At 37.8% G+C, this 14,189-nt stretch overlaps 1 protein-coding gene across 15 annotated transcripts in view; it reads right to left on the reverse strand.

Moving 5' to 3' along the window:
* Positions 1-713: 713 nt before the first annotated feature.
* Positions 714-14,189, reverse strand: part of LOC129777557 (uncharacterized) — a 44,328-nt gene continuing 30,852 nt past the window's right edge. For 11 of the 15 annotated variants that reach the window (XM_055783899.1, XM_055783901.1, XM_055783894.1 and 8 more), the window contains 7 exons: positions 4,892-5,124; positions 4,481-4,819; positions 2,990-4,417; positions 2,662-2,932; positions 2,177-2,461; positions 1,877-2,065; positions 715-1,819 (listed from right to left, as the gene is read on the reverse strand). In XM_055783899.1, coding sequence (XP_055639874.1) covers positions 1,646-1,819; positions 1,877-2,065; positions 2,177-2,461; positions 2,662-2,932; positions 2,990-4,417; positions 4,481-4,819; positions 4,892-5,022 — 2,817 coding nt within the window. In that variant the 5' untranslated portion in view covers positions 5,023-5,124 and the 3' untranslated portion in view covers positions 715-1,645. Of the gene's footprint in view, positions 1,820-1,876; positions 2,066-2,176; positions 2,462-2,661; positions 2,933-2,989; positions 4,418-4,480; positions 4,820-4,891; positions 5,125-6,624; positions 6,644-14,189 lie in introns of those variants that run through there. The other 4 variants (XM_055783902.1, XM_055783903.1, XM_055783905.1 and 1 more) reach the window with 4 other exon arrangements.

The raw sequence follows: 14,189 nt of genomic DNA on the forward strand, positions 1-14,189 counted from the left end.
ATGTAAAAAACCTCAGCTTTCAAGAAAAAATATGAAAAATACAGTGACCTTGGTCCTAAAACCATGTTAACTATAAAAAACAAATACAATCAATAATTACGAAAATAAAATTCAATATTTTTGCGAGTGTAACATTTTTCCAAAAAAAGACTAGCTAATTGGATTTAATTTAATATATCGATCACATGGATCGATCTAGTAGTTCAAATGTTCTGATTTTTAAATAAAAATGCATTTTCGCTGTTCGGAATATGAGGCAAAAGTGTTCGGAATATGGGTCAGTGACAAAAATGGTGTTCGGAATTGGCGACAAATGTGATTAAACATATTTTTAGTTTTTAGCCATTAATATGTATTTGTAGATCAATTTTCTTTTAGTCAAATGAAAAAAAAGACTCTATTATATCCAAAAATCATATTAATTTCGCGAAAAAGTTCTATTTTAAGTAACGAGACACCGTTTAATGGCCATCGAAGCTAAATTTTTCGGAATTTGAGACAAAACGGTACCCATCCTTCAATGTATGAACGACTTGTTGGAAATTGTAAGGGCTATTCATATAATTTTTTTGAAAATTTTAAAATAATATGTTTTTAGGAAAAATGAATTTTATTTTTTTTTAAATAATTGTTTTCTTCAGCGAAATTTAAAAAAAAATTTACCCTTTCCAAAAAGCGGCAAAAAGACCTATGTGTTTACACCCACAACTTTCTACAGCTATCTGAAATGGTGCTGCCAACGGCCAGTCGAGTTGGCATGAAATTCGTCACTTATGATGAACGGTCTAGTGTTCATTCGATCGCACAACCAAATTTTGAAACTTGACATACGGTTAATGTAAATATGAAATACTCCAAGAGGGTTCCCTTCATTTTTGCTTTATTTTGTTCATAATAATCCTATATAAAACGTTTCTGTATAATAATAGTTCACAAATTCTCGATTCGGTTTTGCAAACGCTGTTGTAGTGTACAATGTAGGCTTTTCCCCTAGGTAAAGGCCCAGTCCAAGCTTCTTCCGTGTGTAGACTTGCCTTCAAAACACTGACTTCATTTTTTTCTCTTCCAGGAGACTTTTAACTGTTTCGAACTTCGAAGCCTTTGTCCACCGTCCTCTGCATATACAAATATTGGGGATTCGCTCCCTGTAAGTACCGATAAGCACGACAGCGGTAATTGATGTTACTGATTCGTTCACTATTATTTATTGTTGACACAAAGTAACCATTACAATATAACTGTCTCTCTTGTCTTCGCTGCAACCAGAGGTGTAAACTTGTCGCTGCAGCGATGGTTGAAATATTATTTCAATAAGTCTTTTATCAATGCCTAGCTGTAAAAAACGATCACTACTTGTATTCATGTGTTGTGTATATACCAGTTTTAGAAGTCGACGGAAGACTTTATCCTTTTTATCCTTTTAATCCTGCGGCTACTTGTTGAATTTGTTAATTCCTATTTACATAACAAAAGTGTTCACCACACTTTCTAACATTGGAAAATATGTTTTTTTTTTCGATGCAGAGCAAAAACAATAAGTATTGCTCAATGTTGCGTTCTTATTATTCGTTACAGTAATTAATATGGTATCCCTTCGGAATAGGTGTCTTTTATTGAATACACTGTTCCTCGAATGCGACGTTTTCTACTGCCTAATCCGTTCGAGTCCGATCAGTTTGTCGAAGAAGCAGCTGTAGTTTCGATCGTTGTTATAATAGAAAGGATCCTCCAGTATTTCTTTGGCATGCAAGAGTGTAGCGGATGCTAGCTCACCCACGGTCCACTTACGATCTTTGAGCAATCGACATATTGTATCCAGCTAAAAGAGCCCTAAGTTTGTTTTTGTTAAATACGCATAATCGAGTTGGAGCCTTACCTTGGAGAGTTTTTCACTGCCAGCGGTATAGTAAACGAGATATGGCAAACCGGCAACACTGGCAGCCATCCATTGGATCACCATCTTCAGCTGTATATCACCCCGTTTGGAGTCACCACATCCCCAATTACCAGTAGCCACCGGCCTTAAATTTACGTTGAATGTCCGCTTCTGAGCTAGCTGAGATATCTGCAAGTAAACGAAATTGGATTCGTGCATTTAGCTTTATAGTTTCTCATAAAATTGATTGGTCAACTAGTAAGCAGCACACAAACAAACAGAAAGCACTTTCTACACTACCTTCAATGTTACATCATCGCATTTAACGTCTTGGTAATAGGATACGGACCAATTCGGTTTGTAATTCTGCAGCCGAATCTTCAAGGAAGACTGACGATCACTTTCTCTCTTCCGGGTTTTCTTCTTTAACCGAGTGCATTCCACAGGCCGTGGCCCAGAAGTGGTGGAACAGATCGAGCTACTGGATCGCAGCCTGTGCAGTAACTTTCGATGGTCAACCTCAGCGAGCTGTATGTTGGGACATTTGAACAGCTTGGCCGGCTCCAGAGCAAGATACTCATTGCGCTAATGCGTTCGATTGAAGCGACGGGATGTTATGTAACAAAACCAAACCAAACCAAAGCCACGGGACAGGGATGGGAAATGAAAAGAAACCAAATGAAACGTAATGTAATCTAGCCAAAACGGTTTTCTACCAAACTGAAGCTGAACCAACTTTCGCCAATTATTGTATAATCCGATAAATTCGTCTTTCCGAAACTTACCAATTGTGCAGCTAGTTTGTGCTTATGTTTGGCCAACTCCAATGATAACGATCTCACACTCAGTACTACCTTGTCATTCTGGCTACGGTTACTCTGGGTCGAACTTCCATCCGGGTTTTTCTCTATACTCAAACATTCGTCCGTGAGGGGGATTCCAACGAAGCTCTCGCTAAGTGTCCGTTTCAGCAACGAATTAGCGAATCTCAGTACTGCTTCATCACGTGCATCCAATTTTCTTGGTTTATCACTGCTCAGCGGTTCCTCTAGCCACCTAAAATTATTAATTGGTCATACTCATTCAAATTATCGCACAATCAATTAGTCTTACTTCGCAAATTTCTCATAAACTTCCTCTAGCTCCGATCCAAGATCCGAATCGAAACTGTATCTGGAAGACTCGTTTGTTTCCTTTCTCTCCAGCATCCCATTCTGTTTCCGGCGACATCGATCGAACCATTCCCTCTCCTCTGACGTGCTTCCCATCGATCCATCTAGCACGAACCCACAGGACCCACCACGTCTCACTTTTATGTCCTGATCTTTTATCTGTGATCCAGCTACACTAATCCCGACCGCATAGCTGCTATCCTCCGTACTGCCAGATGCTACGTTTTTATCCTGCAACACATCGCGCAACTTTTGAGCAAAATTATACCTTCGTTCTGGAGTATCCAACTCTTTTGAATACAACCCCGCTCGTAATCCATCTTCATCATCTTCATCGAAGCTTCCGCGTGCACTGTGAAACTCTTCGTTGCTTGACTCGCAGCTGGAGTAGGAATCCTTTCGCATCGAAATCTTCAGCGGATGACGATTTACCGGAAGACACTCTCCAGACGAGCCCAATATTATAAACTTTCCCCGATGGCCACCGGTCAGTACTCCACTTGTCGAACCGGTTGAGCTGTTCGGTACAGATGAACCACCTGGTCCAAATCTATCTGGTGATAGCCACGAGCGTCTTTTATTGATATCTTTCTCTAGCTTATTCGAGTCACTACTTGAGCGCTTCGAGTTGGGGGTTGGTTGTCTTATGACGATGGTGGTACACACATCTGGCGATCCCGGTGTGGAACCTTCCCGATCCCGTTCTCCTATCGGCGATAGTCGGCCCTTGCTGGAAGCATTTTCCAGTTGATCCAATCGATTCGGTCGTTGTTTCTCGCCAGATCTCTGCTCCACTACAGGACAGGTAGTGTTTTGTCTAAAAGCTAAAAGGCACTTATTTAACTCACGCAGGATGTCATCTTCCTCAAACTGGTGCGAAGGAACCGCTCGATAATTCTCCGCATCAATGCAGCACAAAGAGGTTTTCTTAGGCTGTTCTATTGGTTCAAACAATGCTCGTCCCCTTGGATCCACTATTCGCGCCATGTGGTGTGCGTTTTCAATTTGCAACGACTCGTTGTCTTCGAGGGCTTCCACATACAACAACACAGCCAACATCTCGGGGAAGGTAAAGAACTGCACGGATTCTTGTGAAGAGCCCGATCCAAGCACATCACCACCAAGTCGAGGATTGGCAAACACAGCCTGCATCGTATCTGAGCTAGCCTTATCAAGTCGACCCTCGTGCTTGATTTCGACATCACACAACTGAAGCCCACATTCCAGCCAATCTTCGATCGTGAGCCACTGCTTCCCGGTCATTACCTTCCTGCTGACATTGAGCGTCCCTTCTAGTACCTCCGGATTTGCTTCTAGCCAGTCGAAGTACCTGAGGAAACTTCTAAATTTGGACCTTTGTACGTTACTTCTGGAAGGATGAACAATAAATAATAAAATTCCTGCCACAAGATACCGATCCCAGATAACTTACTCTACTAATCCTCTATAAAAATACGTAAAATTGAAGTCTTGTAGGGTTGGATGAGTTTTCTCAGTACGTTTTGGAAATGTGGAGAAGAAAGCGTTCGCCAGTAGGGCAGCCACCAAACGGTAGCTCAACGCATAATAATCCGTCTGCTGTTGGAGACTGAAGTTGAGCCCACGCGGAGGACGGTGCAGCTTGAGATCCCGTGCATGGCGAGCGATACTTTTGATCGTATGGTTCAAAAATTGGGCTCGTTCCGCTTCCGATAGTGTTTGTTCGACGTAGTGCCGCAACCCGTCGAACACGGCATGATCTTTCCCATCGTCGTCCGGATCGAGGCTCACGCTAGAAAGATTCAATTAGAAAGAGGATAAGCGAATGTAGAACTAGATTTTTATGCTTTATCACGGGACTTACTTGCACAGCTCGTGGAGTTTTTGCATCACCTCAACAACGATATCAAGGGAGGAAGATTCCTCTATTTGAGCAAGTTTCTTCTGGACATTGGACCACCAGGGGAGGTCACATGGCAGCATTACCAGCGCCATTGTGCGCTCACAAATGGCAGGATGAGAGTTAAGTTGTTACTCTATACCTCCGTTTTGCTTAAGCCGATCGTTGCGCTGATCTGTTTAGAGTCATTTAGTAGCCTGAAACGATAAAGAAACAAAAATAATAATGAAAATTAGAGTATGTGAAATAAATTTAGCACGTGCTTTGCAGACCGCAACTTGTCCGATATCAACGAGTTTTTGTGCTGAAAAGCTTTTTTTTTTCAAAATTAATAATAAAAAAAGTAGAATGGTCTGAGTATAGAGACACGGACGGAAACTTGACGTAGGATCTTGAGGAGATTTTGTAACTGTTCAGTAATCCTTAAATTTAACTCATTAAATCGTTTTAGTGGCAGATAGAATCAGAATCCGGAATCATTAATTATGAAAATTATGAATAAATGCTATTGATTGTTGAATTGAACAAAACAAACTGAAACACAAGCAATCACTCAGATTAATTCGGGCACCATAACACATTATCTCACTTTCTTGACCAACATATGTCAAGAATAATACATCAAATATGATGTTCCAGGACCAGACATTGGAGATTTAGAAAAGCATCTGAAGATATCTACGTAGGTGCTTAAGCTGTTGAAATGGAAGCTACTGAACTGAGCGTGAACAAAACAATAGCTTTCAGGATCATCTGCTGAACCAACAAATGGTTAAACGACTAAAATGTGAATAACAAATAGAAATTTCAAATAAATAGATTTTTTTTCTGATTTGTCCATATCCTAAGCATTAGCTTCGTAGTAACTTTATGCGCCCTTCTCAAGCGTTGACAGTTCTCCAGTTTAGCCTTATTATACTACCTTTTAATTCATTACTATCATTATATTTTTGTGTGTACCTGAAATACATTATAATGAAGTTAAATAAATAAATTTTCATTGCTCTTCAATGAAGCAATGTATTTTTACTACAGTGCATATGGTTCCTGGTATTACGGGGATACCATCAACATCGTCTAATCACTAAAAACTATGTCAATCATTAATTCTAAAGCTAAAATTATGCTTAAAAATTGGGCTTATGAACCAAATACAGATTTAAATATAGATTTTTTGAGAAAAAGCTGAGATAAAAAAAAATCATACCAAAAACACAGATTTTATTATGGCAATGTCATGGCTGTTTAACATGAGCTTATTCCGTCTGTTATCGCAAGATGCTAGGGCACCTTGGACATACTGGTGCAGTTGAATACAGTGGTTCAATGTACGTTGCAGTTCATTCAGGAAGGCACTGTTCTTTGAATGCATTTTCTCATGGGCTTGATTTTAAAAGGGCTAGCGAGCTGCCTAAATTCGAGACTATTCGGTATCAAGGAATAATCAAGCCAGTAAACATGTAAAGCCTGCTGCTCGGGGTTACTCAGGGTCGTTACAAGCTGCTTCTACACAAACTCACAGAACCTCGCTACCCACAATTTCCCAGGAGTTATTCTTTTTCCGATTATCTTCCCTAAAAAGAGTCCGGAATGACGGTAAAGAAAACGAATGTTCAGGGCTGCTCGTTAGAAGGGAATGACACATAGGTAAGGGGATTGGAATCTTGTATTACGGGGGGTTTTACAGCACACGGTACTTGCGGTCTGATGTTTCGCGAGTAGGAGGGAAACTCGGTCGCCTATCCAACTGGCCTTTAGTTTCTTGCTGGGGCTATACTGGTTGTCCCTGGTACAGAGTCTCTTTCTGCCGTGTCTTTTTCGGTCTCCTGACGTCTTCGACTATAGAAAATAAAGAAAAGGCCCTCTGGTCGGACCTGACCAGCTGACGTTAACCACAGTGGCGTCCCCATCTAATTCAATTTCCCATTTACCTTTTCTTTTGAAATTTTATGTGTCAACGATGTTCACAATTAAACACAACGTGAACTTTTAACGAAACCTAATAAACAAACAACACTTAACATTACTTAAACTACACATATTTAAATCAAAAACCTTTACTATACACGACACGCACTTGTACTTCCGGAGAGGGCCACCAACAGAAAGAAAGACCACATAAAACGGACAAAAAGGAACAATGCCGACAGACCGAGCACAATTATACCCTATCCCTTTGTGCGACGAAAGTCACCCTATTCATGGACGGGAACTTTCATTTACTCAAACCAGTCCATTGTTGAGTACGCGGGGTCCCTCAGATGAGTTTATGCAGAACTTATAATGACTCTGTCAATTGACAATTGGCAGATTTTATTGTCAGCGGTTTTGATTTATTTCCGTGATGGCAGAGTCATCGCTTAAGGCAATGATGAACGGATGTTACAATCATAATGAATGTGGATGGAGGACCAGACGAAAACCCTCGTCAAAAAAGGTCGTAGACATTTTCAATTTATCATTTTGATCAAATCTATCTTGATCCAATACTTGTTACTAGTGCTTTCAATCGAGTTGAACGTTGGATGGCTCCTCTTCCCCAGGAATTAGCAAGTCCAATACTACCTCGGAGCTGGAAACGAATCATTTTAAGTATGCAGGGGAATCGTTAGCTGATGTGTGGAATAATCTAACGATCGACGGATATTCCCTCAAAGCATTCATTCCATGCCATTCCATGCCAAACCGATATAGTGGTTCTCAGATTTTCGTCAAAAGTGGTAATTCTGTTCTTCATCGCTAAACATTGGACCCGTATTTTTTTTTATTAGGGTGTCAATTTCCAGTTTAGGGTGGTTCGAAAAATCATTTTTTCCACTTTTTCCCAAAAATGACTTTTTTCAAAAATTCATAACTTTTGAACCACTGAATCGATTTAGATGACCGATATATCAAATTGAAGCCTAGCTAGCCAGCCTTTAATTTAAAAAATATTTTACTCGCAAATGTAATGGATTTTATTTCCGTAATTATTGATTATAGTGGTTTTTATTGTTTTCATGGCTTTGGACTATATTTTCTGGAAAGCTGAGTATTTTTTACATAACATATCTCGATTTTAGATATGCTTTTCAAAGTTAACCAGTGGTTCGAAACATAATTTTTCCCCCTTTATCCAAGAATGATTTTTTGCAGAAATTCATAACATTTGTACTACTGAACCGATTAAGATGATCGACAAATTAAATTAAAACCAAAACCTTTTTTGAAAAAATATCACACTTACGGGAAGATTACATTCTAATAGCATAGGTCTAGTCCAGTCACATACTAGTTTTGAAAGGAGACTTGAAACATTTTAAATTTGCAAAACAATAACTAGAAAACGGTAAAAAAAAGCACATCTGATATCGAAATATGTTATGTAAAAAAATCCCGGCTTTCCATGAAAAATATAAAAAAAAATATACCGCCCTCTATCTTTAACCGAGAAAACTATGAAAAACTAACTCAAACAATAATTACAAAAACGAAAATCCAAATTTTTCGCAAATGTTATATTTTTTTAAACAGAACGAACTTATAAGCTTCAGTTTGGTATGTCGTTCATCTGAATAGGTCCAGTAGTTTAAAAGTTATGAATTTTTGTGGTTGAAAAAATGAGGAAAAATGGTTTTTTCGAACCATCGATTAACTTGAAAATCATAACTCAAAAAGGAAAAAAATAGCATCTCTGAAATCGAGTTGTGTTATGTAAAAGACCTCAGTTTTCCAGAAAAAAAATATAAAAAAATTAGTGCCCTCTAGTCCAAAGCCATGAAAACAATTAAAAACAACTACCAGCAATAGTTACCAAAATAAAATTCGTTTTTTGCAAATTCAAGGTTTTTCAATAAAAGCTCATTGGCATCAATTTGATACATCGGTCATCTAAATTGGTTCAGTGGTTCAAAAGTTATGAGTTTTTGAAAAAAAACATTTTTGGGAAAAGTGGAAAAAATTGATTTTTCGGACCACCCTAAAATGGAAATTGGCACCCTGATAAAAAAATAAAAAAAACTTTTGACGAAAATCTGAGAACCATTTATCGGTTTGGCATGGAATGGCTGTATATTAACACATAAACACATCAAAACAACACGCTCACGAGTTTTCTCGTGTTTCGCGTTTCGTCTGTCAGGTATGGGCAAAATCGCATCGAAATTCGTTCAACAACACTCATTCACAGATAAAACTCACCCTTCTGTTCTCCGTTTATGCCTCACTTTATTTGAGACAGAAAATATTCACCTATCCTCTTCGCAAAGTTCATTCTCGATTAGAACGGAAAAATACTGTCTCGATTCCCCTCATCTATTCTCAGAAATTTATGCATTCCCTCATTTGCCTCTCGGAATGATGGTGATAGAATCAAACTAAAAACTTTTGCTTGAGCCAGCGAGTGTCTCTGTAATATCATTCGTTTTTCACTCAAATAGCAATCACTGAGCCTCGATCGTGGAGGTAAAATATAGGTAGATAGTTGAAATCGAGTTGTTTCCTGTGCACTATTGCAATGACATTTTTTTGTTTCTAGTATGAAACGATCTAAGCCAACCGAAAAGACCATATGAACGCAAGTTATTGATGAGCGGGAAGGTGGATTTCATGTGTACTTGAATGCTGACAAGGAAAAGAGTACAAGGGAAAATAAAATCATACATTCACGCAGATTCAATCTATTTTGACTCACTTGTTATTTTGTTTCGTGCGATCCTTCCAAAGGAATATTCATTCATTGAATGTTGTTTTCCATTCTTTGTTTTGTTGTGTTTTCTATCAGTTCCGAATGAAGATGGTCGGGGAGTGGAAAATGATTCATCGTGCAATCTCACGATTGTTTGCTGCATTCTTTTCGCCATGGGTATTCCAAGCAGATACAAGAGTGATATATAATCAGGGGTGGAGAAATGAGCGAATGAACTTTTCCATACTTGCCGTCTGTTACCGATGGATCACGAAATAAACCGTGTTTTCTACACTTGGTGTTTAAATCCTGGGTCTACCAAGAATCTAACAAGGCCTACCGATGGCTCGCGTTCGTCTCATTCACACCGAAGGAAGCGATCTCATTCGTGGAATCCGAACAATTGAAGCGTACAAGTTTTCCCCAAAACGTGCAGTCCCAGGCGTATGTCTTACAGATTTCTTTGCGGTCCTTAATATGTTAAGTTCCCAAACTCCCAAATTGATGAAGGAGAATTAGTACCATATTAAGCCGAATGATCTCGTAAGGACATCCCAGAGATTTCCAGTCTCTTTCTCTACCCAATACAGCGAACGTCGTTTATTCTGCTCGTTTTGTGTCATCTTCGTGTCCCCTCGAGCTGTGGACGCGAGCGAATATTTCACTCGCTGTGTATCAGGCATTGCAATCAACACATCGAGCCGAGCCCTAGCAAAGCAGACGTAAGCATGTTTTTTTCCACATTATGTAGGGAAATATCGAGCTTGGCTATCATCGTCGGCTCACGAGGAAAATGATTATTCTGCTGGAATGCTATGTGTGATTTAGTTTCGCGTTCCAGTCGCAAAAATGTCTCGTCTGAGTATGATATCCACGCAATATAACTGCAACTGCACCTCATCAATCGTCTCTTTTCGAGGACAATAATACCAACAAAAGAGTTTATTTTGAGAAGAGTGTGTGTCAAATTCGAAAACATACAGACAACATTGACATACAGAAACAAATTACGACATATGATCAGTTCGTGTATTGTTCTCTCAAAGGCAAGAAAAAATCGCTTCTTCTACTAAGCCACACAAACCATTAACCCTTTGTAAACTTACCGAAACTTTCTACTAAAGAGTTATTTATGTCATACCGTTGCATTTATAAATAATATCTGAAAGGATAAACAAGAAAATTGAACAAAACGAATGCGTAGTCCTACGTCCTAAGGGGTTGTGCCTTGGATGGAACCCCCTATATATATTTTTTTCTAATTACTGGGGAAAGAAGCACCTTTTCTTTTTGAAAATCGCGTATAGATTGAGTTTTTACAAACTCAATTTATTAACGTTAATTACAACCATACAATTCCGGTATGTGGATAGCTCCAATCAATCTGTCTCGACAAACCTTTATTCAGACACACTAAACAGACAAACAATACAGCTGACCGGCTAACAAAAAACGGACTGCCTAAAGCTTTGTGTCTGAGTGAGACAACAATAGATCATTAACGCGATCCACAACGTGGTGGTTCTAACATTCTTATTATCGTTGGTTCTCGCTTCAACAGACTCTAATTCTAAAAGTATGCTGCTTACTATTTTGTTGCTTACATTTATAAGATGACATAATTTCACATAGAATGGAATTGTAAAACATTTGAATTAGTGAAAATAAGTACCATTTAAGAAGTTAAAAAACATTAAAGTTAGTGTTTTAGGCGTTTTTAATTAAATGGATGGAAAACTTTATTCTTTCTGTCAACCAAATTAAAGCTTTCCAACTGCTCTACAATTCATTCTTTAACACTACACCCAAACTAGTGTTGACAGGAAACATTTCATCTTCGGCAGAAACAATGCTTTTTCGTGTGATGAAGCGTGAAATGATGAAATTAAAGCACCTTTTTCAAAAGCTTTAAAATGTTTGTGTGTATGGGAGCAGACATCTCTTTCTCTCAGACTGTACGTCAGATTGGGATTGTACCAAAAAAAAATGTCCCAACGATGTCAACGGGGATCGAACCAAGGCCGGATTTGGGTGTATGATGCTGATGTGATTATTAAAAGTTATTTTTGTTAAAAGTGGCCAATTCAACTGGAGCGAACGTGATTAAAATGATCACTGAATGTTAAACGCAGCGACGACGATAAATATGGCCAGCACTATTAAGCGGACCCCAACCAGGATTACCATAATAAAATTTGTGTTTTTGGTCTCAAAAAATCTTTTCATCTGAGTTTTTTCTCAGAAAATCTGTATCAAAATTTGTATTAACCCTTTGCGGTCGTTTGTCTGCTCTCAGACACCATAGCAAAGAAGTATACTAATATTATAATTTATGCAACAATGTATCAGTTCACACTTTTTCTAAACGAATGTCTTGTGAACTTATTCACGAACCAAAACAGCGCTACTATGAATAACGATACTCAGTAGAAACAAAAGTTGTTATCCATGCTTGAGAAAAGGTTAATAGAAAACTCCATGTATTGCGGCACTGTGTAGATGTGAGGAGCATTGTGCTATATGTTCAATAGAAAGTTAGAAGGCGAAAGACGCCAAACTAGTTATTTTTGTGATACATGCGATTTGGGGACAATATTTTTTAAACATAAACATAAAAACCTTGTTTAATAAATAATTATCAGAAGTTTACAAGAAAACAAGGAATCTTGTTCATCTTTCATAATCTCACAAGTAATAAATATAATCACAAAAAGTTATACAGGTAAACTTCGATATAAAGTACATTTTACTTTCAAAATTGTACGTTGTATCGAATTATAACGTACAATTCGAAGCATAATATAGTACTCACAAATGTAGTCTATAATCCATTATTGTGTTGTCAAGTTAATGAATAACTTCAATCAGAAGACGAAGCCAGCTTTTCTCATGATTTTTCCCTTCGTACTGTTGATTAAAGCTTGATTAATTTAGAATCCGGAATCACAAAACCAGCTGTATTTCGGGATTGATTGAAGGTACAAAACTTGTTTTAGCATCACAATACAAATAATTCATTGTTCTATCAGAAAAAAAATATTGAATTTTTTTTCCTTTACTCTTTGGAAATGTGTACGTTATATCGAGGTAAAATGTACGTTATATCGAGTGACGTTATAGCGAGGGTACGTTATATCGAAGTTTCCCTGTACATAACTGCTTTTTCTGCTTTTTCATGTCGAAATTTAATACGACCGCAAAGAGTAATATTCAAAAGTTCAATTTTGAAGCATAATCTTAGTATCATTGATTGGCATAATTATTATGAATTTGGCGATATTGATGGTATTCACGTAAACATTCGCATTCACTATGCTTTAATAGGAAAAGATAAACAGTGTTATTTATATACTGTAAAGCTAGCCGATGACGCAGACTTTTGTATTTTTTCGCCTTAAATTTAAGGCAGTATTCTAGTATAGAAATTTGAAAAAAAATTAAAAAATCATTCCTTCATTTTTCTAAAGTTAAGAGATTCAATAATGTATTCTAGACAGGACTCATCGAAAATCCAATTATTTACCTAGTTAGAGCCATTTTAGTGATGCGGTATCTAATCTGGTATGGCCATAACAAATAACTTCAAACGCGTTTTTCTCGGAACTAGTTTTTTTTTTCAAACTGGCGTACACGATATCTCAAGTTCTACTGAACCTATTCATGTCGAATTTATATGGATACAATCTGCAGGCATCTCTCTATCGAATGAACCTCAAACTTAAAGATATTTTTAAAATTTTACTATTTTTAAAAATTCAGGAAACGTAAAAAAGCGTTTTAAACAGCTTTTTGTTTTTTAAACGGCCGTCATTTTGTCAAAAAATGTGCTTTGGACTTGTCCGATGTTCATGCGATAGCGGCATCTTTACTGATTCAGAATCTGTTCGATTTTTTTGTTTCAGATAACCAGCAGGGCTGGAATCATGTACGCCATGGCACAACTTTTTTTTTAACCCTCTCACTTCATGAGCTCTTAACTATTCTAGGTATGAATATTTTTTCACCGTTCAATTTTTGTTTTATTGTCGAAAGATAGATAAACAAATAATGATACAATGGATAGTACAAATATTATTTGTTTTATTTTTACGGAGCTTGAAAAACCGTCCGAAATTCCACTAGAATACCCCCTTAATATGTGAAAGCAATACTACACGCTACATATGAATGCCAACAGGACTCTCATTCAGACTGGTTCGAACTCTAAATAAATAAAATTGGTGAGTTGGGAAAAACATTATTGAGATCAAGTCATAACTAATATTGGATCGTAATTTTGAAAAATCTTTAAATCTGTATAAAAATCTAGAAAATCTGTAATCTGTATCTACAGATTCTTGGTTTCAAAAAGCCTGAAAAATCTGTATAAATACAGATTATTCTGTAGATATGGTAACCCTGCCCTGAACCTCTTGATCCGAAACGTCAGCTACAAGTTGGGAGCTCCGCACACCACAGCGCAGTGAGCCAAGACGCACCTGGGTATCGGTCTGTAAAACGGTGGGAACTCAAAATCGTGACGACAAACAGAACACAACGGGCGAACAACGATCCCGGAAGCTTACAAAGAACTGCTCACCAAGTTCGATTGCGTCG

The sequence above is a fragment of the Toxorhynchites rutilus genome, chromosome 3 (assembly GCF_029784135.1).
Source record: "Toxorhynchites rutilus septentrionalis strain SRP chromosome 3, ASM2978413v1, whole genome shotgun sequence".
Classification (NCBI taxonomy): domain Eukaryota; kingdom Metazoa; phylum Arthropoda; class Insecta; order Diptera; family Culicidae; genus Toxorhynchites; species Toxorhynchites rutilus.